Genomic DNA, 27,671 nt, shown 5'->3' on the forward strand with positions numbered 1-27,671 from the left:
AGACTGTTGAGTGATCAACAGCATAAGCATCGATCTGCGCCAGTGGGGTACGATGACGTGTCAAGTATGGGTTGCTGAAGACCCGGATCTTTGGCGGATATGAACCTGGGCTAAGATAACCGTAAGTGCCATACATTAACATTAACTTACGACTATCTTGGCGCCAAGAGAGCATGGAAAATATAGGCCCAGAGCGATATCGTCTAGATGTGGAAACTAGATACGACAGTTATGAAAGATGTACTTTAGACATCTGAAGTATTTATAATTTTTTTATGTGTGTACTATATAATCTGAATCTGTAAGTATTTATAGTTGATGATAGAAAATTTGTATTGTTCACCATTTGTTTCGGGGGTTTATGTATGAATGGGAATTTGTACAAAAGTGCATTCGTCCTCAGACAATACATTCGCCCGGAGCTCACACTATGTAGCCTTATAGTGAGGAAGTGAGTTTAGTTTACGCCGCACTCAGCAATATTCCAGCTATATGGCGGCGGTCTGTACCAGACAATCCAGTGATCAACAGCATGAACATCGATCTGCGAAATAGGGAACCGATGACATGTGTCAACAAAGTCAGCGAGTCTGACCACCTGATCCCGTTAGTCGCCTCTTACGACAAGCATAGTCGTCTTTCAATATGGCATGCATGGGTTGGTGAAGGCCTGTTCTACCCCGGACCTTCGCGGGCCTGCAGCTTTGTAGTATTCATAAAGGAGAATCCGCTCATACTACTATTAAAACATGTATAAAAACATTGAATATTTTGTATGCAATCTTATGTCCACATATTGCCTTAAAATGATTGGAAGGAATCCTCAGTATACCAAAAACAGACGTTGCCCAGCTCAGTAAAGAGAACTTGGTTAGGAGAATTTAGGTGATTCAGGAACATCAACGCTAACAGCGTGTACAACTGTTTTATGTAATAAAAAGGAATATTCTTGCTTTGTCTCATCATGACATTTTTAATCACGCCCCTGTGTAATATACACTATGCATTGCTCTCATTCGTTATTATGATTATTGCAGGAAGGAGTTGGCAAGTAATTTAAGCTTCTCGGTACGATTGAGCTGTCAAAGAGGATGCGAGGGAAGGGGAGATAACTCTAGTCTGTTGTGAAGCTGCATGTAAACACACTGTCTTGGGTTGTGCAATCCCAACTAAGTTTCATGCATCACCAGTATGTAATCTCGGTAACGTACAGTGACATTATTTCAAGCAAAAGACATGAATTCTGAGTTTGTAGCGGAGACTGAAGTTGGTGCCAACAAGGCGGGTGAGATTCTACACGATGCTGGCGAACTGAAGAATGTTAGTTGTCCATCGGGTGACGGGTTTGCCCAGGACTCAGTGAACAGGACAGAAATCCTGGACTTCGGGAACGAGGGGTTCCTGCTTCACGGACTGTTCTCACCTCAGGAGTGTCGACATTATATTGACAAGGGGGAAGAAGTTGGATTTGAGCCCCTCTTCGGCGTGAAGGAAGAATACAGAAGCTGCCATCGGTACTGTAGGGTTAAACGGCGACGTATGAAACATGCACGGTGATATTGTCATTATTAACCCCTATCCCATCACTATGTGACTAATATTAGTAATAGTATTGTATTGTCAAAACCAACCGTTTCAAAGGTGATGACTTCTAGTCAGTAAAAAAGTGTGGTTAGGGTCTGATCATAATCAGGGAGGTGGGGTAGGGGCTCTATAATGATGATGGTGCATGATGATTTTGACAGGCAGGTGGGGGATGGGGGTGCCGGGGTCACCCATTTTGTTCTGAGGATGTGGTGAGTGTGACCATCAATTTTGTACAGATGCAGGTAGGGGTAGGGGTGGGGATGTCACACATCATCCATTCCCACGTATTAATTATAAACAAACATTCCCTTATTTGGATTATTAATTGGTTCAGTTTTTGCTTTGTCTTTCCGTTATATCTGTTTCCTGTTATCGGCATGATTTGAACGAAAATATAAGTTCTTATGATGTTTCCATGTTACATGATGTTTCCATGTTACTATGTTGTTTGGAATTACTCTAGAAAGGGAAACGTGGTTCTGAGTGCGCTATCTATTAACTTCACTTAAAATACATTTATAAGAAATGTGACATCAAGATCATTAACTGAATATGTCTCTGTACCAGAAATATTATTTGGGAACAAAGTTGTGGGCAAGTATTTTTCAAGATGGTTAAATATATCTTCTTTTTCCTAGAGTTTCCTTCAGGAGCCAGGAGCTGGCAGACCTTCTGTGGGCAAGGCTGGCGCCATTCCTGTCCACTATAGTCATCAATGGTGACCCAAAACTGCAACATATACAAGGCATTGACTTCCTCCTCCAGGGAACATGGCAGCCACTGGGACTCAATCCGGTCAGTTAGAGGATATGTGTAACAGAAAAACTTTGAAAACCTGCAGATATGTAAATATATTAATGTGACAGTCAATTAAATAAAAAGTTTCTTTGTAACTAGGGACCATTCATAATTTATGGCCAGGGGTGGTGGTCATGATTTTAAGAGGGTTATCCACACATTTGCACATTAATTTTGGGGGGTCATTCACATTGCATTGTACATGCAACTCTATATAAATCATCATCACCCCTCGTAGCTATAAATTATGAAGGGTCCCTTATTATACTTTGCAAAAATGTTTAAAAAAAAGAGTGTCAGCAGAGGCTTTTATTTTATGAAGTTGTCTTGAAAGTGTAATTTGCTATGACTGCTTCCGTTTGCCATTGTTGTTGTGCATGGTGTGTATTATTGATTTAAGTGTTTGAGCATCTAAGAAGACTTTGTCACTGGCCGTAGTCTCACCTGGTGAAAGTGGGATTATAGGAAGGATTATGATTATCCGTAAATCTCACAGAACAGATTCTATATCTACATATAACAACACTGTGGCTGGTGGGAAGACACAGTAATAATGAGTGACACATTTGTCGAGGAGCCAGTAGTTGCATTACTTTGGAGGCAAGTTACTGTCAAGATTTACCTCATACTGCCTGATCTGTGGACATGGGTGATCAAGGTATCAGACTCATTGCCTGACATTCTGCACCGTTAGGGCCATTGGACCTGCAGGAAATCCATGATCATGGGTTCGAGTCCCAGATTTACCTTGGTTTGATCCAAGGTTTGTCAGCACCAAACTTCCATCTTGATGGTTTCATCAAATAAACATCTTTGTTTCCTCTCAAGGGTCTGACATGCCATGATATACTGGGATGGACACAGCTTTTTGAGAAAGGGGGATGCACACTATTGAGAAAAGGATGGGTGCACTCTTCATTTCCACCTGAGTGTCAATGGTCATTTCACAAACTTTCTGGACAAAAGGGGGAATTTGCATCCTGCACACCCCCTCTGGCATCACCTATGATGTAGCTGAAATATTGTTCAAAGATGTGTAAACAAACTGACCACTTTGTTGGTTCTAGGTCTACACGTTTTGAACTAGATAACAGAATTATCCCAAACTGAGCTAAATGATATGACATTAAACTGACTTTCACAACGATTCACATGTGGCTCAATTCATGAGTCGATGAAATGGACTGGATCTGATGTCAGACAAAGTGACTTGACTGATTGTATGACCTTGACAACGTAGATCCCACCATGATATGGATGGAATGTTGCCAAAAGTTGTGTGAAACCATATTTAATGTATATCAGCTTTTGAAATACATGCCTGCACAACCACCCAGGTTCAACACGGACTACCTGATTCTCATATTCACCTGCCTGACAGTGGGGTTAAATTTTAGACATATACTGTATATGAAGATATTTTGTGGACAGGTCAGTTTTGGTTAGGGCTGGCAGGTTTTATATCGAATGAGCCGTGTGGTCTGGCTGAAATTTGGGTATGTCATAGCCTGTGTATGTCATTGTTGAATGTACTGACCATTGGATTGTCATGTCCAGACTATTATTGACAGTCTGTTGTCATTTATCTTAAATAATTCTGTGTTTTTTATACAAATAAGCAATCAAGTGGTATGGGTGTTGATCAGTATTTGGAAAACATTTTGGAAAGTCACTCTCATTTACTTTTTTGTTCCAGGTGTTCCGACTATGTCGTTACCTGCCTGGGGGACACTTCAGTCCCCACTTCGATGGCCACTTCTCAGCCAGCACAGACCAACGGTCACTCCAGACACTGATGCTCTACCTCAATGGAGACTTCATTGGGGGAAGCACCAACTTTGTGGATGAGAAACAAGTTCTGTACAAGGTAGGTAAGAACTCGTACACGAAGTATACCCCTCAAAAAGATCTATGTACAAAGTGTTTTCAGTGTTTGATTGTTGTTTATAGCGTAACACAGTTAGATTAAATGTGTTTATGTTCAGGATGAGAATGGCAAGTTTTGCGCGGAGGAGAAAAATGTCCTGTATCGTATCCAGCCTGAGCCTGGGATGGCCATTGTCTTCAACCATCACCGGCTGCATGAAGGGGAGAAACTAGGGTTAGTGATATGCTAAATATTGACCTCAGAAAAGATGGACATAGGAGAGCTGTAGATTATAATAGAACCAGATTCCTCTTTGATGATTTCAGTTTTTGCTCATACACTATACATACATTTGTATCTCATATATACATTCTATTTAGTGAATGCTAAACCAAAAGAGTCACAAAACACATACACTTTGTACAGGTGCCTGTATTTACCATCTATTGATCTCAGCCTCTGAAGATCCAGGTTAGAATTTATCCTCAGCGACCACTGCTTGTCATAAGAGGTGACTAACAGAGTACTCTGGTCAGATTTGCTGACTTGGTTGATGCATGTCATTGTATGCACAGATCAATGCTCTGGATGTCATTGACCTGATTGCCTGGACCAGACTCACTCATATACTTTCGGGAATAGTATGGTCTGATGTGTGCCTCTTTGTAGCAGTATCACCTGGGCTGGTAGGTGAAGGATGATACTGTTTCAAAAAAGCATATATTAAACCGTATTACCTCAGGGAGAAGCATACAGCACACTTATCTTACTGCCTTGTTGAATGTACAAATTATTTTATGTCAAAGACTACCAACTATACAAGATGTTCACCGGTCACAAGGGGGGCATGGGTTGATGTACCCTCAATATTTGTGTTCCTTCAGCCCGAAGGGAACATAAACAAACATCGAGGGTACATCAAGCCATGGGCCTCGATATTTTGACAAGGTAAAAATTACTAAAAAAATGTTTATTATGTTTAACATGAGTGTGCAAATGACTCAATGTATAAAATAGTTTAAATAAAGCACAAAGTGAACTCGAAATCAAACAGATTTTGAAAACACTAGATACTGTATGTGTCACCATTATGACGTGTGATTGTTAGCGATACAACTTCTTGGTAGAGAGTTTAGTGGTTACCATGGCAGCAGGTAATATTTTCTACAGTTGTCATGACACGAAAACTTGTTCAAGCATCATTGACCAATGAAATTAAAGTACATGTAATTTATATGAAGATAAGATAAAGACAGTTGTTGTTATATAGCCAGAATATTACTTAGTGCGGTGTTAAACTACAAACAACTTTCTCAGAAAGCTGCTTTGAACTATGAAATAATTGTAGGTATCAGGAGAGGAACTTTTATTTCAGTGCTGGAACAGTATTTTGTGAGAGAATAATCAGTAATGAGCTTGTTGTGACACTGAACGTGTATTCAAACATGTAGAGAAATAAAATTCCCAAAATTATTATGATCAATGGAATTCTAAAAGGTAACTCTTGGTACTCTGTTGTTTAGTGATGGACGGAAGTATATTCTGAGGACTGATATAATGTTCCGCAATGTGAGTCCAAGTGCCTCTTCCGAGGCTGACCAGAAAGCCTTGTTGATGCTGCAGGATGCTGAACGCAAGGAGGTGAGATGCTCCAGCAAAGTAATCTTGACATATACATATTAAGGATAGCAGCTTCAGTTGTAAACTCAGAAGACTCAGGTGGTGGTTCACTAAACATTCTTCATGTGTACAATGTGAAATCACTGGCAAACAAGGGTAAGTTGGACCGGGCACAGAGAATGTGTTTACAAGAAGTAGGCAGTGCATGGCAATGAGCAAACCATTTGGTTTGTGAAAGGTAGAACAGATGTAGGCTAAAGCACGGGCAGTGCATGCCGATAAAATTGATTCTGCGCATAGGAGTTAGGTCAGATAGGCAAGGCGCTTCTCCCATTGCACTTCACTTGATTTGGGACAACCTGGGTCCGCTTCGCTCACAATGGCAAAGCGCCTGTGGGCAGCACACCTACATACTAATGTGGGTAAATTGTCAGGTCCTTGTTTGCTAGTAAATGTCTATGCCTGCTGTTGAAACAGCTTAGGTGATTTATATTTTTGTTATCATTGCAACATAGTCATACATAGATGAAGAATTAACTGAAATCAGAGTGGTAATTGTTCATACATAATTTCTGTATTCTTTTTGTGCCTGGCCTTCATTTGCATGAGTTTGTCTTGATAGATGTCAGGTTAAGTATGGAGAGTGGATATCCTGGATCAGAATGAACTGATACAGGATAACAAATGATCATTAATTCACTCATTAAAAATAAATGATGAATTCCAATTGGATGATTAACTTCATCACTTGTCAAACCTAACTTATTTGCGGACAGGCAAGTTTTGGACAGGGCTGGCAAGTTTAATATCTAACCAGTCTTGTGGTCTGGCTCAAATTTTTGGGAGTTTCTTTCCCTGTCAAAATGTTTCAAATGATGAGTGTGAACCTATATTTCAGGCTTGTGGAGAGTGTATGGAAGCAGCTGAACTCTACAGGAAGGCCTTCAAACTGTCACCCTCCTTAGCAAAGGCATATGGAAACTGACAGTCCAGCTTAACAACAAACTCATCATGTTTCATAAAGAAGTGCAATGGTTACCAGAAACTTGGCCAAAGTTTTGCTTGTATACTGGGATATCATATCAGTGGTTCTGTGGAGACTCAAGGAAAGAAAAGGAGGTTGGGTGGTCACAATGCAGCTACCTCATATTAATGATGGTGTTATGTCATCATTGCTGTGGCTATTAAGTTCTGGTGCCCCAAGTCAACATACCTGCAGTATTTCTTGGAGCATGACACACAACATACTCACTCATTCCTGTGCTCCAAGGATTTCTTGGAAGGACAAAAAGCACTGTCTGTGATGTTTCTATATACTCAAAAGAAGTTAACGATTATGAAAACATGCAGGGTTGTATTAATGAATTAGAAAATTGATGCAGAAACCAATTCATCGAGCCCACAGGGATGCATATTATTCATTGTACCCACAACATATTTTTGCATGTGCTAAGCAGTTGGTCGTTTCTTTTGGAGCAGTTATGTGCATCATTTCATTCGTCTGTCCACATGATGAATGATTCATTCCAGGTTCTAAAGAAATTATCAAGAATGTATACTTCTCTACACTGTTACTTCACAGATCCCTGGGACCCTCCATGTTTGTGGGTCGAGTAAAACTCAGATCATGTCTCGAGTGATGTACTGAAAATATTTTGTTAATAAAATGTTTCTAACTCTGTGTTTCAAAAGTTTATTTCTGAAGCAAAATAAATAGAAGGAGCACACCAGTTCAGAAGACCAGCTTCCTGCAGCCCGGTAGCATCACTGTGTCAGACAAGTGTATAATACTTTTCAACACAAGCAGGGTCGTTAAAGCATCAACAACATGCGAGATACATCCTCAAATAGCTCCACATGACCAACCAGTGACAGTTCAGCTCACAAATATTCAAGCTTTGAAACTGGTCAGAGTAGCTGACTAAACCAGTGAACAGACTAATGATCCAGGAACAACATTTTTAACATACAAAAGGATCTACAAAACAGTTTGGTCAGAATAATACAGAAAATAAAAGTACAATGATATTTATGAAACTCATCAAATTTCTGTAAAAACATGTAAAGTGTTTTCTATGTATAGATATAGATACAAGCTTCACAACTAATATTACCAGGTCCTTGTTTTAAATATAAAAGCATATCTGAACTTGTGTATAAATCTTACATGTTCTGTCGTGGTAGACAGCATCCCCTTGATATAGGACCTTGGACAGGTAATTTGATTAAAAAAATCAGACTAGCCTCAAGTTTTGGACTATTGACAAAGTGGCAGACAGTAAATAAATAACAGAACTGGGACTGAAACAGTTAAAGGCATATGAAAAACATGAATTAAAGAACAACTGACCATTCTTGTTCAAAGATTATACTGAAAAGGAATATATGAAGAATAAAAATCAAGGAAGAAATTGCAGCAGTTTTGAAATGTCCAAAATATCAGAGCTTGGGCTGGGCACAAACTTCAACTTCATATATTAAGTGAAAATGGTGCACATCTGAAATAAGGAACTTATCATCTTTTAAGAAGAAATGGTTGATAGAGAAAATATAAATTGAATTGCATTTTTAAACTGTTCTGAATGGACTGAATGATACATATGAAGTGAAATATTTTGTAGATCACCCAAATTTTATATGGAATATCATTTCAACAAATTGTGTGCGTGTGTGCGCATATATAAAGCCTCCACCAAATACATGGGACTAAGTTGAGACACATTGAACAACAAATTGGTATATAAAAACTGTCAGCTTAAACACTGACATCCCCCAAAAATATAATCACAAGTAAAAGCATCAAAATGCAAAAGTTTGATTTGTCAAATTGCTGAACATACACAAACTGTCACATCTCTGGAAAAAAGTAAATGTTTCACACGTCTACTATATGACTTGAGCAAAATATACACTAACACATATCTTAAATGAACTGAAAAAATATCAATAAATGATTGAGTACGATAAAAGGTCCCATATTGGAAAGTGAAACAACCTTGAATTCAATGTTACAGATTCTTTGTTTCAGATGCATACGGTACATCTCCTCAGAGATGTGACATTTAGAACAATATTGTAAACATGATTAACACATAAAACACATAGGTGCCCAACTCTAACATACATATAAGTATTATATATACTTATATATACCTATCTACATAACATATAATAGAAGTTGGGCACCTTTGACAAAACACCTACTGCTGAACACCTCACAAGTCAAAGAAATTTAAACATTTATTTTAAACACACATTCTGTTAAATGATACCATTCTGATCAATATAATTGTTAAAATAATAGCTTAAAAACAGATAAAACCTGGAAAAAACAACAAAGTGTTAGTTTCAATGCAAGAACGTCCGAACTGCAAAATCACATCCAAATAAGCATCATCGTTTATCAAATAACAGAATTTCATAATTACTGATATGGACATAAAAGAAACTATGTATGTAATTCAACTGCATAACTGTTCTTCCCTCTGATCACTGGTTTCAATGTTAGACACAGTGATGGTGGGAAACTATCTCTGGTGTGAGTGTTTTTGGGACGTCCCAGCATTGTACTTTGTAACTTTGAACATAAAGAAAGGAATATTGATGAGAATTACCATAAAGCAGTATATCCACAGAGATAAATATGGATAAGCCATTCTGTAGAAGATGATGTGCTTGTACCCAGACATGCTTCACATATAACATGAGGCAGTTGGCTGGCAAGCATCATTTGTAATGATTGTCCAGATTCACATGTGTTCCTAACTTTAAATAGCATCAGAGAAAAGGAATAGTGTATGAATCATACACTAAATTAAAAATACAGCCTGATAGTGAAACAAATATAAATTGAAATAAATACCACACAAATATACATTAGAATCTTTGTGCTGCATTTCACAAAGCTTGCAAGTTTGAATGCACATGCATTTTGTGGGACAGGTTTGTTGTAGCCAGTACATTCATACATTCTCTTCCCACAGAGGTTACTTGTCATATCTTCCTACGTAACCTCTGTTCTAATACGACCATTTCATGGTGCGAGTGTTCAAGACTCGTGATTGGAGGCAATCAGATTTAGTTGTGTAATCAGCGACCTTGTTTCAAAAGTGATCGTTCGCAAGATCTCAGTAATTTCCGAATGCATCGTGAACACTAGAACCTTTTCCCGAGCGCGCTACTCAAATGTTTCTTCTAGACAGAACTCAGTCATGTCGTATTTGTTTCTCCACATTGCTTGCATTTGTCAAGTTGAATCTAGATCGATGTAATATGTGTTCTGATTGGAGAGAAAAATGGGAGATAAATCTGCTGCCATTTTTTGCCGCTAGGAGATTTTATGAGAGTCGCGAAATATGGCCGTATTAGAACAGAGGTTCATAGGAAGATATGACAAGTAACCTCTGTGGGAAGAAAATGACATTCATAATGCATCTGCTTAGAATTAACGATTGAACTAAAAAATGCATTGCAGAAAATACATCAATGCATTGATGATATACTATGACCTATAACCTGCAGTACAGACAACAGTGACATCACAGCTGTATTTAAGTAGAGATAGCAGCATAGTCAGCAGTCATATAATATATACACATGCACAAAAGTTAAGCGCCACTATTTTCATAGTGTCTTGATTTCACCACTGAGATCAGTAAGATCAGAAATACAAACTATAGATGTTTATGACTGAATTAGCCTTCCATCGATTCTTGAACCTAAGATTGTAAAGATATGACAGGCTGTTCCTCCTGACGCTCATCTTTTTCCATGAATTAGAACAATAAATTGGTCTGGACCTCCAAAATAATTTTATGAATGCTGGGTAAAAGAAAATCTTATGCTCCACGAAGTTAATAAACTGTGGTTTGTAAATGTCACCATTTTAACAAGTCACAAAGAACAGGACATGGGTAACGATACATTAAGGCAGTATGTAAAACATCACTGGATAACAATAGAGTAACTGCAAAACTACAAGCATATAAAAATATTTCATTCTCAAATACTGTTGGTATTATCACACAGAGCATTCATTACTAGTAACATTTTGATAAATTAGTTTTGTAGGAATGTTTGATAGAGAATGGAGTGAGTCAGAGAGTATATTCTTAAGCTGCTTTTAGCAATATTTCAGCAATATGACAGCAGGGAATGCCAAAACTTCACACATTGTAATCCGTAAGCGTATTCATACGTGGGTCCTTGGCGTGATGAGTGAACTCTTTAACCTCTAAGCTACTCCACTGCCCCTGTAAATATTCCTGACACAACATGCAGGGGAACACCAGTATTGGGCTTCACACACTGTACTCATGTGGCGGTTTACAAGTAGGGAATCGAACCTGGGCCTCTGGGACAAGCGAACACTTTACCCACTAGGCTACCCAACCACCATTCAGATTGTCAAGGTATATGCAACCATGGTTTACAGTACAAAAGAAATCAAGTATGCAGTGTATGTCCTTTAAGAGTTCATCCACCAGCATAAAAGTGAAACAAAATGAACGACTACCTGAAACATCACAATTTCGTCAAAAGTCGTCTGTACATCATAGTAGACGGAAATGGGATGTGTTCTGCTGAAGTGAAGCAGTTTACTGCTTGCAGAACATTGTGACTGACCAAGTAGAGCACATTTGCACATGTTCACACATACATTTTCTGCAAGAAATGATTTAATAAAACAGTCACATCTTTGGAGGCTTATGACAAACAAAATACACATATGTTAAAGACATATAAAATATGCTTCACATGATGAGTTATTTCCAGAGCCATAGCATGGGTGACTGGACATACAGATATATACTTGACACGATTAATACATGAAACATAGGCTGTATCGTTCCAACATCATTCTCACAAATAATGTAATATAATGTTAGTGTCCAACACGTTTCATTATCATATTTGTCATATATTAGGAATAACAACATTTTGTTTTGTGCTTACTAAAGTTTGCAAAATACAATAAATATTTCATATATAACATATGCGGGACATGACAAAAACACCCGAAGCTAATAATCTGACACCAACTGAATACGAAGAAATATATGCATACCCGCTAACCTAATGTAAAACATCTTTGTCATCAATACAATTGTCACAAATAATTGTCATTATTAAAATAGCATCTAATCAACTTGTAGTAGTTGTAAAATTTTGATCAGGAGCCATTTCAAAGATGGTATATATCATTCATATAGTTCCAAAATTCTGAGAAGTATCATGACCTGAAAATATTTTGATTCACCACTCATTGGCAGTCATCCCAACTTGACGAGGTCAAGCATATTTGATCTTCTTGGTTGAGGCGTACTGGTAGTAATAGTACTTCACACGCATGTAAAAATAGTGCAGCTCTCCCTTCACCCACTGACAAGCCAGGGCATCTGACATAGAACACAGGAGCCACAGTCCCAGGATGCACAGCAACAGGAAGCAGATGGCAAACAGCACCCACAGCAGAGTATGGGATATGAACTCTTCTGTCAAACAGAAACAACGCAAAATGGTTGCCTGCAAATTATCAGTTAGGGTAAAAATAGTAACCTTATATCTAGAATTATGGAGCAGCACATTTACTTCACACCTGAAAACTGTCTGGACTGACATCATATTACACTTCTCGAATTGCTGTTGTTCTAGAGGATGCCATTGATAGCATTAACATGAAGACTTTTCCGCATGTTTCAGTTTGCGTTATGCAATAGCTAATCCGATTCCAGCCAGTAAATAATTAAGCTTGAACCAAACAGTCTGGTGATCAATACTGTGAACAAAAAATATGCAATCTGTTTACAAAGAGCAAACCAATCAAGTGAGCAGACCTTCCAATCTGAACCATTTGGTCATCTCTTTTTACCAGGATCAGCTGCTAGGGACCTTTGCGAACCTGGTGTTTTAAGCCTCTTTTAGCAATATTCCAGCAATGTCACAGTGGGACATCAGAAATGGGATTCACATATTGAATCGAACCTGGATGTTTGGCATGATGAGCAAATGCTTTTATCACTAGGCTACCCTGCTAACGTGGCATTCCCACAGTGCTGCGGATACCTCATCTACATCCATACATATGTTTAGACTGCGTCTCTTTATGCTTTATACCTTGCTCCCTGGTGCTGTCAGATCCTGGACTAGATGAACCTCCCTCAGGCTCCTGGAACCGAACCTGCTTTTTCTCTTTGTCTGAAAGAAGACCACCGACTGTCTCTTAAATCAGCAGACGTAATACATGTGTGAAACTTTTCAGGCTTATACACTGCACTGTTTGATATTTTTCAACTTAATGAAATTTAAGCAAGCAACTGCAAACATGATTTACAACAAAAATGGAAGAAAAGAACCGACATTTATTACTGTGTCTTATCTGTATATGTTTTCTAGAAATTATCTTCAATGGTGTTTGAATGAATTAATGTCCATCTTATTTGCTTACCATCTCCTGCTCTTCTCTGGCGCAGAATGGAGGATGGAGAGCGCTCCATTGATGGGGTGACTGCTGGACTTACAGAAGCCCCATCACTTCCATCACCATCATTCAGTTGTGTCATAGAATCTGGATAAGTATATCAAACACTGTACAAGCTGTAAGTCTCACACAAAAGACTATTATAAACCTCATTTTTGCAAACATATGTGCTATGAATTAAATATGAAAGTCAAGGTATTCGATCCCTAATCGCGTAAATCAAAGCTTCAGGTAGTTCCTAGATATAAATACTCTAGTACTAAACATCACTGACCACAAAACCCTCTGTAATTTCAAACACTGATCAGACTAAAATGTTCATAATATCCCCTTATTTCACATGTGGATAACCATTTAAAATGTTCATTGTACATCAACTGGTCCGGAATGATTTTAACTGGAACTCGTTTTCTGATCCTATCTTTACTAGTATGCTTTTCTCCTAAACACTTAGCAATATTAACGCTTAATGTAAAGGCCTAACAACAATCCAATAATTTATTGTAAGCATCAGTGTTCACAATCAGGGTATTGAGTCATCGTTGATGATCAGTAGAGAATTCTGGGAATGGGGGCGATATTGCTTGATTAGAGGGGCAAAACTAATCCAGTATCCCCCAAAAACCCATGCCATCTGACCAGCATCTCCACCACATTATATAATTTATAATAACAGTCTGACCTGAGTACTGTTGCTTGCCAACCTCAGCATATAACGTGGCAAAGAAGTCCAGACTCTCTTTGGTGATGGGATTGTCATTTCCATAGATCTTCTGCCTCAGCTTTGTGGCCTTAGAAAAAAGAATGTTCTATACTAGTTTCCACACACTTCATCAAACCAATTAAATCAAAACTAATTAAAAACATACCATGATTACTGGTCATGAGTGAGTGAGTGAGTGAGTGAGTGAGTGAGTGAGTGAGTGAGTGAGTGAGTGAGTGAGTGAGTGAGTGAGTGAGTGAGTGAGTGAGTGAGTGAGTTTAGTTTTATGCCACACTCAGCAATACTCCAGCTATATGGTGGCGGTCTGAAAACAATCGAGTCTATACCAGACAACCCAGTGACCAACTACATGAGCATCGATCTGCGGAACTGGGAACCGATGACCTGTGTCAACAAAGTCAGCAAGACTGACCAACCGATCCTGTTAGTCACCTCTTATGACAAGAAAAGTCACCTTTTATGGCAAGCATGGATCGCTGAAGGTCTATTCTACCACTTGACCTTCATGAGTCACTGGTCATGATATCAGTGCATCTCTGAGCAAAGACATTAGTTAAACATATGAGATTTATGTTTACTTATATTATTTCCAGTTAAGGAATGTTTTCTGTCATTTGTCACAGGTCTGGGTTCAAATATTTGTCTCTAAGGCCATGTTGATCAATCACTGAAGACTTAATGTATCTACAAACTCTGGAATGTTTAGCTACACAAGCTCTTCATATCACATCCGTATGTGAGAGCATTTGCTCATTAGGTTTTACTCACCTTTCCAGCATACTCAAGGGCCAGTTGGGGCCTGAAAATGAAGGCAATCAATAACACTTTAGACATAACAACGTATATGCATACGCACCATATCCTTATAAACCACAGCAGAAGGAAAATACTCTCAAACTGTTTCACTCTACAACTTTATAAATAAAAATGGTATTTCATGAAAACAAGTTTAGTTTTCTGTTTATTACTCTCCAACATAAAATGACAAACACTGTGCCGAAATTGCCAGCGGTGTGAGAACTCTCCATTTCCACGAATCAAGCAAGGTCTCATACCATTGTGACAGCAGCCTAAGCACTGTGACGTCAAAACTGAACCATCATGACGTCTAGCGGTATTACACTAGGTCAATAATGCCATAAAACATTACACTCCAGTATTTTCCATGGGCGAGTAATATACTCAAAACTCCCTCTGAACTCTCTTGCTTGTTTGATCAGCATTCTAGAAGTTGGTGAGTAAATGATATTGATAAAGCATAAACATTTATGGATAACGCTGACTTTCAGCAAGAAGTTGGCTTTCAATAAGTCAGCTGCAGAAAACTCTGAATGCATGATCTGATTCTATTACCCCTCACCATCAACTACATTATTTGAAAAACAAATCTTTCTGTTCATGTTCAGTTAATAACTGAGATTGTGGACAAACACAACACCTCCTGCAATCCTGTGACTAATCTAGTTACATGATAGTTCTCATTGAAAAACAAAATAAGCATTGTCACTTAGGTGACATAATTCCATGCATATTATCAAATCAAATTTAAAAAGAAATTAAAGTGAAGGTTGTAGTTTAAGATGATGTAAAATGTCACCAAAAACATTACTCTCCAACTCTCTTGATACCTTGCACTGTAGTTGTCCAAACACAAAAATATTTTGAGGAGTCACTTAGACCTTGACCAGTGTATGAAACTCCTACAAAACATAGTCGCCATGAACTTGAAAATTAACTGAAAGACACCACAATTAACTGGATCCTGCACCTTCCCTCGATAAAACTTGGTGCTGAATATAAAGAAAATCCAGGGAACAGTTCTTGAGATATCTCGCCGACAAGCATAACATGCAGCTTAAGTGCTGAAATCTTCAAAGTGTTGCTGTGACCTTGAAAATTAACTGAAGGTCACCAAAAGTGACTAGGCCCTGCATCTTCCCTAGATAAAGCTTGGTGTTGAATATGAAGAAAATCCAGAGAACAGTTTTTGAAATATCTTGCTGACAAGGTAAAATGCTAAAGTCCCCTTGTGACCTGAGGAAGGTCAAGGTCACCAAACCTGATTGGGACCTTTCTTTTACTGTGATAAACCTAGATACCAAATATGAAAAAAATGTAGCTAATGATTCTTAAGATATTCGAATCCGTATGTATGTATGGACGGACGGAGCCTTATACTATATAATGCATGGCGGGGGATAACAAATTAGCTCAGAGTAGAGCATTCATACATAGTATATGCTATCCCCCGCCCTGAGTTTAGCGCAAAACAGGGGATAACAATTTAGCTCAGAGTAGAGCATTCAACATTATGACAGTTAACGCTTGTTTAAGCACACATCAGTTGGTGAGAAGTTCAGTTCCAGCTTATGAGTCATCTAACACAGGGATCACTCTGGAGCAAATAGTCAGTGACAGGAAATGTCGTTTAGGCTATGTGTTCGGTTCCAAATGAAATTTTGGGACTATCAATTCTGGTAATCACTGTATGAAGCTTGAGCTGTGGATCAGCTTGAGCTGTTGTCCAGATCTGTTGTTGATTATATGAAGATGATGAGATATGTTATTTGTTGATTGTTTATTGTGTTTGACCAGCATATCTCATTTGCAATTTTTGCAAAAATATTAAACTTGCAAAAATTTTGAGATTTACAGTAGTTTACAAAATTTACAAAACAACCAGATGGCGGTTGTAACAGGGCGGTGTGTGTCTATACCATGTATACTACACCATACTCACTGTTCTTTATCTACACACAGTTTGGCCAGATGTTCATATTCATCTGCTCGCAGAGAGTCAGCAGCAATCTTAGCATCTTCATTAGACCTGGATGTATCTGTGGTGTCCCCTTGTCGCAACGACTCTGTGGACAAGGATGAAATGCTGGTCAGCTCTTTCAGTTGCTATGAACATGGAAACAGGGTCCAGCAAACACATTCATGTAGGGCGCCTGGGTAACAATTTAGTGGCTAAAGCATTCTCTCATCATGCTGCAGACAGGGGCCTCCTTTCACAATGCACTAACCGTAGTGCAATGTTAAAGAAAGGAAGTTACGTTAACCTTAACATTAGCTGTTTCATGAAATGACCCCCCGGGTTTGATTACCAACATGGGCACAATGTGTAAAGCCAATTTCTGGTGTCCCCTGTTGTGATATGGTTAGAACAATGCTAAAATCATACTTGTTCATTCCAATCATAGACCCACTTGGTCTACGATAGCCTGGAATGGCAGTCAAAATTCTCAAATAGGAATTGCCATTTCTCAATGCATTACTTTCCAATTTCTGTGCAAGGGGCAGTACTTTTTAAAATAACTCCATCGCAAACATTTTGATACTAGATGATTCTTACTGATATCTCCTCATGATATTAATACCTATATCTTAAAAACTGATCACATTTGTGATCCCAGAGAGTTGGAATTTCTTTGATGATGTGTTGTTTGAGTTTGACATCCAATGACTGAGTGAAAATCAAAGCTGCCTTTAAGCATCTAAGATGGATATTTGCAATGCACAAATGTATATATAATAATAAAAAACAGAAACATCCTAGTAATGATAATGATGATACAAAAACAACTCACCTATTTTCTGTTGTATTTCATTTGTATCAACCAAGGCATTTTCATAGAAAAGCTTCTCTGCTTGGATAAACAATATTGCCTTTTCATCTGTGTACTAGTTAAGGATAATTGTATGGTCAGTGAAAAGGTAGATAACAAGATTAAGAATCATGAAATTGATGATTACCAAGAAAAATTAATTGATCAAATTTGGTGTGGGAGCAAGGCACACATTAAGTACACATCAGGTTCCAAGATTCTGGAGTGAGTGAGTGAGTGAGTGAGTATGTGAGTATGTGAGTGGGTGGGTGGGTGAGTGAGTGAGTGAGTGAGTGAGTGAGTTACAATTTATCGTCACATCGGCAATATTTCAGCCATGTCGACAAGATTCTATGTATGTAGTATATACATGTAGTTACATTTAGTATAGTGATTAGTTCGAAGGATACATTCTTCTTTTCTGTAGTAAAGATCAGCAATCTGCAAGAGACAAAATAATTGTTATATCCACCCCAAAATTTATAACATGTACTTCATTAAATATACATCTTTTAAAGGCTTGAAATTTCTAATTTTGATTTCCATAAAACAAGGACATATGAATACACATCATCTGTGGATCTACACAGGGTCTTGTAAACACAAGATCATACACATGAGCCTTATGTTTTCACGCACAACGCAAGTGACTTAGTTCAAGTATACCTCTGTTCAGCCAACAGGAAATGTACAGCCCTCAGGCACTCAAAGGCAGTATACTTCTCAGGCAGTTGAAAAAGGTAAGCATATATAAGCATATACTGTGACTATGTGTCACTGTCCATCCAGCTGTGAATTGGGTATCTCCTTAGGATGAGAAGGGCCACAATAAACTTGGTGCACCTAGTGGCAGCAAGAGTTATATACTCCCCAGTGAGTTGAGATTGATAATATGATGTGATGCTGAGATCGAGGGAAACAAATACAAGTGCCTTGAGCAAGCAATAGTTGCATGGATATGTGTGCTATTATAAATATCCTATAAGAGTAATATAATAGTATTGCTACACTCAAATGATACACAAAAAATGGCACAACTGAAAAGATACAATATGAAATTATATTTGGTAATTAAATGCATAATAAACATAACAATGTACGATAATGCGGTTGTCAATTAACATGTTATAAACAGTTATTAATGATGCAGAGACAGAAACTCTTTAGTGGCCCAAATGTTTCAAGTCCGGCCACCACTTTTTCAAACCCCTGGATATATTCCCTAACACCGTCCACCACCGTAAATGAGGAATTAGCCACCCTGGCCACTTGTGCTTGGATTAACATAAGTTTGGTGAACACCCTCGGAGCCGTAGCAATGCCGAAAGAAAGCACCCAAAACTGATACCATATCCTCTTGAAGGAAAACCGGAGGTATTTCCTTAACTCGGGATGCATCGGAACGTGCAGTATGCGTCTTTGACGTTGATGGATGTGAGCCAGTCTCCTCTTTCGACAGATGAGATCACCGACCGTAGTGTCTCCATCTTGAATGAGGGTACCTGCAGCATGCTGTTCAGGCCTTTGAGATTTAGAATAGGCCTGAACCTTCCATCCTACCCTTTTTGGTGACTAGGAAATAAGTGGAGTATAATCCCTCTTGTTCCTGTCCCGTCGGAACCACCTCGATGGCCGCCTTGACCAGTAATGACTGGACCTCAGCGCGAAGGTCCTCTGCTTTCTCCAGAACACCCTGCACTGGAGTGCAACAGATCCTGGAAAAGGGAGGTGGGTCTCACTTCCTCTGTGGTAAGGGGCCATGCCTGACTGTGGATAGGACCCAGGGACTGGAGGTGACTTTTTCCCATTCAGTCAGGAAGAGAGACAGACAGCCACCCACAGGGATGTGTGGCAGTAGGCAATGAACCCCCGACTTCAGCAGTAAACCGACTGCTTGATTTGGGGTCAACAACGGCTCTGGAGGAATTACTATTGGGAACCCGGGGGCCGACTTCCCCTTCTTCAGAAAAGACTGCTGGGGTGCCACAGCCTTGCCCTTGCATGTCTGCAATGGTTGCGACCATTTGGCAGTCTCCTTGACCGAAACCGAAGGATACACCGAGGAGAGGAGGCGCTCGCAAGACGTGTGAGGCTGCTCCAGTAAAGGATTAGAATCCTTACACGTAGAGACAGCCCCGCGGCCTCTCGGACTACTGTCACAGCCCCAGGAAAAAGGGTAGACCACATCCTATAGGGAGGCGCCAGTAGAGCTTGTTGAGTGGCGGATGAATAGCATACCACCGAAAGCCAGAGATGACAGAGGCCCATAACAGCTGACATCATCTGGCAAGCCAAGGACCTGATAGAATCCCGCACCAGATGAGAGTGGACCTCTGTCAGCTGCTGTGCAAGGGTCGAGGAGGCAAACTCCTCCTCTGCCCCGCCCCAATCCACTAATGCTGCAACATCGACGTGTACGCCGTGTGGATGGTAACTTTAAGGCACTGAGCTGCATTATTGTACTGCATAGATGCATAGATGCAGTCGTCAACCACTGGAGGATTGTATAACCCGAGATCAGATACCAATGGTCTAGTTTGGGTAGATTGAACCTGGACCTGGGACCTGACAGGAGATTGTTAACAACCTCGGCCAAAATGGAAGGTAAGATACAGAGCCGAGTATCTGCCACCTTGGCCGGAGCGAACGCTTCGCCCAGGAGCCTGAACTCTGTGGGGTCCGGTGCTGCCAAGCAACCTGAGGCAGGTTCAGGAGCGTATCGCTCCTGAACCTGCCTCAGTGAAACACCGAGTGAGAAAAATGACTCGCTTAGCCCACCCAGAGACTCATCCTCCTCCATGGTCTCCTAAACTCAATCCCCCAGCAGCGACGTCTCCATGTCAAGAGACAGCTCCAGGAAATCAGTCGTGGGAACACCGGTGAGAGAGAGAGTGGCTTGAGCAGAGCTGAGCATCAGAGTGGCAGATAATCGACAACTCCCCTGGTGTGGACACTGCCAGTAAAGCCGGCATCGAAGGTGACACCATGAGGGGCAAACTAGACCCAACCGCAGGGATAGCACCCGCCAAACCAGTACCAGCAACCACAGAGTGGTCGGTTACCGATTGAAAGTAGTCAGTACCGGTTCACCCCCTGTGGATATCCCACACCAGAGCCCATGGCTTGGTTGGGGATTCCACTGGAAACTGAAATAGGAGACACTCCAGACTCCGAATGGATACCAATCTCCTACTGGAGACCGGACATAGCACCTGAAATTAGAAGCCATTTGCTGTTGGAGCAAAGTAGATATTATGATTATACGATGCCATTTAGGAAGTGGTCAAATGCAACATATGTCATATTTGAGATTTCACTTCCTCAGTAAAGTACAAATTCTAGTACTTTTTTGGTCGAGTCCCATCCGGGATTCGAACCTGCACCCTCAGAGTCAGGCACCTAATCGCCAACACACAAAGTCAGCCACCTAACCCGCTCAGCCACCGCGACTTCAAGGCATCTAATCGCCAGCACACAAGTCAGCCACCTAGCCTGACATATGTTGAAAGTAGATATTAGTTCAAGAGATAACGGCTGTGCTATTTCAGGAGGGGGTGCAGTGGATGTGGACGCAACCGCAGGAGGGGGAACTGGAGCACTCGTTGCTGGCTTAGAACACCCCATCCCTGCCCCTGAGAACATATCCCCCCTGCCTGGATCAATGACGTGTAAAATATCAAATCCGTGTGCCTTGTCTTTAAGGTACTGGGAGAAACCGCCGGACATATTTCACAGCCCTGAGCCTCTTCTGCCAAACATCTGAGGCATGCTTGATGCCTGTCCTGAGGCGGCAGCATAGCGCTACATGTGGCACAACCTTTGAACTGGAAAAAACAGAGCCGCGCTATGGCTAGTAGCAAGGTCCGTTTTAACCTATATAATGCACACAAATATTCAACAGAAACAATAGTTCGCACAGGCGGTATTTAACTGTTAAATAATTAAAGCTATTACTCCTAACAAGGAACAAATTGCAACTATACGTACGCAAACTAGAGTAATTTGTAAAGGATACGTAAGTAACAAACACAGTACTCAACAGAAATTTACCAACATCTCACTGCAAAACATGAGATGATAAAGCAAGCATGTAAAGTAAGCCCTCTATCAACGCTTAGAAAGCTGGAAAAAGTGACCATGAAGACCATGCCGACCACCTTCTTACCAGCCACATGGCTGGAAACAGCGGACACCACACAAAGGTACAACATATAATGAATGAAAAGAGTGATATGTAGATTAGTAATAGCAAACATGCGTTAAAAGAGGAACCATACATACAGAATTAGATGCTTTCTCCCTTATTTTCTCTATCAAGGTCGCAAGCTCCTATTATGAAGACTGTGGAATGGATGACTGTTCGTGATATTGACAACATGAAAAGTGAGGTACGAGGTAGACAGCGAGAGTTACCTGCTCTTGGCTGTGTGGTGGCCCAGTCTCACAAGACACAAACGAGATTTTTGTTTTGTAAAATATTTATTGAAATATTGTAACTGTCGTAAGCATTTTAAAATAGACATTTTAATGCTATATATGTACCCCAAGGAGGACTTCATCTGAAAGAGAACTGCCTAGTTATGTCATGAAGAGACACGTGCAATAACTTGACCTGGTTGCAATGTCCAGCTGTCTGTTAAAGCTAGCAGAAACACTAGTAGATAGATCTGCTAACGCTGACTCATCAAAAGACAATATCCCTGCACATTTACCTGATTTAGAGATGACGACTGTTAAATCGTAGTGAATCAAAACATGCAGAAATGAAGCAAAGTATACTGACGTTTCTGAGACACTGTGGCAGCAGAACGAAGTTGGACTGAGGAGTTAGGTGAGACAGGCAAGCCAGGTAACACTTTAGGGCACAATTCTTCTTGCTGTCACGTTCGTACACTAGGGCGCGGCCAAACAGAATGTTACGAGAATCTTCTGTCAGTTGGGATAAATCGCCAACATTTACTTCCTCATCTGTGATATCAAACCAAGACATTTGTAATAGGAACAAAAGCAAACATTGACTCAGCAGTGTAGAAAATGTTAGGCTGTCTCATGATTGTAAAGGTTTGGTGTCTTGTCATGATATTTGATATGTCTGATATTTCATTACATGTGTTAAGTTTGATTCTAAACAGATACAGGACACAAAGTACTTTTTCATTTTTTCATAGAAGAAAACGTCACAAAAGAAGGGTCATATTAGAACTGCTTTGCCGATCTTGTTAGGAAGATGGTGGTACTATTATATTTTCAAGTGACTCTACAACATGGCAAAATACAAGCGATAAATATGTAGACCAACTAATCAGTAGATAAATGGTACTTCTGGTAGGAGGCAAAAAATGTGTGACATTTCATCATCTAAGTACGGATCACAGGTTTTTGCAACTTGCAGAGAAATGTCTCAAGAGACAATTTTAGTTTTCATAATTTCAAATAAAATAATCAACGATTAAAGTGAAAAAAATGACTTAATTAAAAGTTTGGATTTGGACAAAATGTGCATAATTTCTGGAACATAAACTAAACATTTTCTACAAAGATTTACAAAATGCATGACAACCATGAAGAGTGTCATCATCACAATAATGGTCATAATTTTGCAACTAACCATAGTTAGTGACAAAAACTGAAATAAACAATGATTAACCATACTAACATTGTAAACAAGAACATCAATTTGGTAAAGCAACAAGCATACCATTGTCAATGACTGCTTGTATATGTTTTTTTTTCTTCTTTCCTTCCTTCTGTGTTGAAGCCTCTGAAGTAGCTGCTGCCTCTTTATCATCCTTGGGTTGTGGTGGATCCACTGCACTTCCTTCCTCACATTCCTCACTTCCTGTCCCAAATGGCAGTGCCTCAGCTCCCTTGGTTGCCACTGACTGACTAAAATCATCATCAAGCTCATCAGCATCGTCCGTTGTGGTTGTGCTTCTCACATCACTGCCATTACACTGAGCTCCATCTGCAGTTTCAACTCTTCCAACATCATCAGCAGCCCCCTCTGAAGCTTCTCTCTGACTACGGAACTCACTGTCATCATCTTGCATGCTACTGGTTTGAAAGTCTTCTACAGTACTAGTCTGCTTCCTGTTTTCTGACACCGACTCTTGAATCTGTTCTTCTTCATTTGTTCCACTCACAGCCTCTGTGGCAGGTATGGAATCAACTGAGCTCTCTCCAAACAACTGCCCCTCACCTTCAGCTGTATCTTCAGACATTGTCCCAGACAACTCTTGTTGCTCTTACATCCACATCTAACCTGCTGAAAGAGGAAACAATAAGTTATATAAACAACTGCATTATTCACCTTGTTACTAAACAATTAACAAAAAAAGTTGCATGCTATAAATACCTCCCATGTGCGACCATGTCTTTTGTTTGTTGTCTCTTGTTTAATGCTGCACTCAACAATATTCAAGTGAGTGAGTTCATTTTTACACTGCACTAAGCAATATTCCAATTGAAAAGATGGTTGGTTTTAAATATTCATGTCTGGAACAGACAATCCTGTGACCAACAGTAGGCAGATCAATCTACACAACGGGGATACATGACTTGTTGTCAACCAAGTCTGCAAGGATGACCACCCATCCTGATACTCGACTCTTATGGCAAATATGCGCTACTCAGCAATATTCCAGCTGTATGACAGCTGTCATTGATCTAAACAATTATCATATGATGATGACTCAATCCCAATCCCAATCATCGTGGGTATTTAAGCAAGTCCGAAGCAATGAATGGTATTTGTTAATCATGATAATTTCAACTTCAAGGAAAATGATAATAATATTATAGTAGTTTAGTCTTCCAACAACACATTTCACATATTCACAAATTAAATGTAAATTAAACATTCCTCTTCAAACAAATATTCCCTATTGCCCTTCACAACTTAAACAGTTAATCTCCTGGACTGCAACTTCAGGTTAAGCTTTTACTATTGTTTTACAAAAGGTTCTGTGTATATGAAAATCATACAGGCTCTTTACTATACCAATACACGGAGCAGGTACCAAAACCTCCACACATGTCTGATCAGTGGTCACCTAAGTGTATTGACAGCCCATGTGGGCGTGTTATTGATTTTACATTTAGAACTTGGGATAAGCATGAAACTGGGATTATGATGATAAGCTGAACGCTTGGGGCGAGGAAGCAATTATTCTAATGAATGTGAATCTCCAGAAACTAATTTATTTTGAAAACATAACTACAATACACATATGCGGGAGGTTATGTGTTTTTTGCAGACATGTAATATCGGAGCACATTACTGTGTCATCGAGGTACAATGCTCGAGTTCTCAAACTCAAAATGAGACTTCCAAAATGTAGTATTTTCATTGCATCAAAATCATTCACCGTGCCTATTAGACTGTAACAACTACTTTCTAGATATGACCAAAAACATTTGGTGGTTCAGAATTAAAAGACATGGAAAAAACATCTCCGCAAATCACGTTTTACCCACCTTGTGGGCATGTCACGACCGAAACCAAAGACGCCATCCAGTAGTTTCCGGTTGATACTAAATGTGACCGGAAGATAGTGACGAGGAAACGAAATATTGCTTATTATATATAAAAAAAATAATGATAATAATAAACCGTGTGGTAAGTGGGGATAATTACCGTTGGATACTTCTACCACGTGTACAAGACTTCAAGAACGATTTCATGTATCCACTTGCAAGTGTTCGGTAATATCACTGTGAATGACGTTCGTCAGGATTAACTCGAATAACGGGGATTTGCTGATTAGTGGAAGGGTGCGGGGCGCTCAGCTGATTAAACCAGTCCTATAAGTTACGAGGGGACCGAATGCAAATGAATCTTGGCATAGTATTAACGTCAATGGGTACTGGTCATTTGAGTCATCTGTATACTATATGTAGTTCAAATGGATTCCGATCACAAACAATTAAACAATTAAATGGCTAAATTCTCAAAGATTAAAAAATATGGGCGCACCTTTAAAACACAGCACCACAACTTCTCGTGAGGACGTTAGGGTTAGGTTAACCTAAGCTATCCCTAACCCTAATCACCTACAATTACGTAAACGAGTATTATGACGTGTTGTTTTAAGTTTTTGGTGCTGTACTCTAAAAGTAGGCCAAAATATGTTATTTTGGCACACACTTTTTCTGTTAAGGGTTGTGTGTTATTCGCTATTCGTAACATTTTGGATGTCGTGTTTATTACCCTATGTTTTAAACGCAAATAAATGTAACATAATAGGCGAAATGTTTATTCAAATTGCGCAGATCAGTGCTCATGATGTTGATCACTGGAATGTCTGGTCCAGACTCGATTATTTGCATATCGCCGCCATGTAGCTGGAATATTGCTGAGTCTGTCTTAAACAATAAATAAAAACCCCAAACAAATCTACTGGCGCAGTTGTGTATTGGAAGGTACATGTTTCTTAAATAATTGTCCTATGCAAATCCTCAAACGCAAAAATATTGTTTTCATGACAATTTTAATGCGCACTCTCGTCCATCACGTTTCCATGTGTTGTTGTTCTTGTGTATGTGCTGAATGCTTTTATTTAGTATTGTGTCAACAAGTAAAGGTCTGGGTCAAATGGGCCTGTGGCATTTGACGGGGTCTTTAGCACTATATAAATGTATTTTTAAATTTCTTTATATTCATTTCATTCCGTATTTTGCACCTTACCGTCAGTGACAGTACATACCTGGATGCCACTTTTTATTTGGGCGTTATTAGCCCAAATGGTTCGGACTTAACGTGTCGCATTTTTCGGTGTATTACTGCTTTGTGCATGATGCGTATTTAACGTGTCGCATTATTCAGTGTATTACTGCTTTGCGCATGATGCGTATTTAACGTGTCGCATTATTCAGTGTATTACTGCTTTGTGCATGATGCGTATTTAACGTGTCGCATTATTCAGTGTATTACTGCTTTGTGCATGATGCGTATTTAACGTGTCGCTGTGCATGATGCGTATTTAACGTGTTGCATTATTCAGTGTATTACTGCTTTGTGCATGATGCGTATTTAACGTGTCGCATTTTTCAGTGTATTACTGCTTTGTGCATGATGCGTATTTAACGTGTCGCATTATTCAGTGTATTACTGCTTTGTGCATGATGCGTATTTAACGTGTCGCATTATTCAGTGTATTACTGCTTTGTGCATGATGCGTATATTGTTTGTTGTAGTTAACATGGGGCCAAACGGCTACACGTAAGGAAAGTGTTGTTCGCGGTTCCTTGTACATGGTTTAACAATAAATGTGTCGGATGTTGCTCATTTTTTCCGTGACAAGGGAGCTAGTTCGTCTATTATGGTCAGATCAAAGAAAGTTAACGGTATTCTCGCAAACTGGTTCACTGATGAATGTCCAAGTTGTAACGTGGTTTCATTGACATATGGAAGAGATAACTAACGGAATCGAATGGTCAGGCTTGCAGACACCGGCGCTGCTGATGTCAGTCACTGGATTGCCTGGTTATTACAGATTATTTTCAGACTACACCATGTACTTAGAATATTGCGCGGAGTTCGGTGTTTACCAGAAAACTAATAGTGACGTAACACAGAAGCAGTATCTCTTGTGCTGATCCAATCCAGTTTAGGTAAATGAATGTGCATTTTTCCTGTATTTAAAGTTTCATTATATATCTGCAATATTTGGTGAAACCCTACATACCAGGGAGCGTGCAGCATACAATCAACTATCGTCACGAATAACGGTAACATTAGGCGGCTAGATTAACATCTATAATCTCTGAAATGTACATATTTCACAGGAAAAAGTTTTTAAAACAAAACAAAACGGAGTCCCGAGACTTTCCTCACTGACAGAACTAAAACTATGGTAATCTAGACTTGCCCATTCTCTTCCCACAGAGTTTTGTACCTACGTAAGAAGATATGACAAGTAATAACCACTGTGGGAAGAGAATGAGACTTGCCATGTATTCTTCACTTGCATGGAGTGCATTGGGTAT

At 39.6% G+C, this 27,671-nt stretch overlaps 2 protein-coding genes across 3 annotated transcripts; one reads left to right on the forward strand and one right to left on the reverse strand.

Annotated features, from left to right (window-relative positions):
- The first annotated feature begins 1,094 nt into the window (after positions 1-1,094).
- LOC137294240 (uncharacterized) lies at positions 1,095-7,553 on the forward strand. Its single transcript, XM_067825237.1, has 6 exons — positions 1,095-1,514; positions 2,226-2,382; positions 4,082-4,252; positions 4,371-4,486; positions 5,776-5,893; positions 6,771-7,553. Exons 1-6 carry the CDS (start codon positions 1,237-1,239, stop codon positions 6,855-6,857), a joined length of 927 nt encoding a protein of 308 aa, XP_067681338.1. The 5' UTR covers positions 1,095-1,236; the 3' UTR covers positions 6,858-7,553.
- Positions 7,552-25,225, reverse strand: LOC137294239 (uncharacterized). 2 transcript variants are annotated; one of them, XM_067825235.1, is made up of 11 exons: positions 25,161-25,219; positions 23,383-23,949; positions 22,468-22,652; positions 18,095-18,125; positions 17,667-17,753; positions 16,817-16,940; positions 14,845-14,875; positions 14,035-14,143; positions 13,320-13,439; positions 12,989-13,069; positions 7,552-12,366 (listed from the first exon to the last, which is right to left on the reverse strand). In XM_067825235.1, the coding sequence occupies exons 2-11, from the start codon at positions 23,903-23,905 to the stop codon at positions 12,164-12,166; spliced, it is 1,494 nt and encodes a 497-aa protein (XP_067681336.1). In that variant the 5' UTR covers positions 23,906-23,949; positions 25,161-25,219; the 3' UTR covers positions 7,552-12,163. The 2 variants fall into 2 exon arrangements, with proteins under 2 accessions (XP_067681336.1, XP_067681337.1); XM_067825236.1 differs by having other exon boundaries at positions 11,811-12,366; positions 23,383-23,946; positions 25,161-25,225.
- Positions 25,226-27,671: the final 2,446 nt, after the last annotated feature.

Source organism: Haliotis asinina, chromosome 8, assembly GCF_037392515.1.
Source record: "Haliotis asinina isolate JCU_RB_2024 chromosome 8, JCU_Hal_asi_v2, whole genome shotgun sequence".
Lineage (NCBI taxonomy): Eukaryota > Metazoa > Mollusca > Gastropoda > Lepetellida > Haliotidae > Haliotis > Haliotis asinina.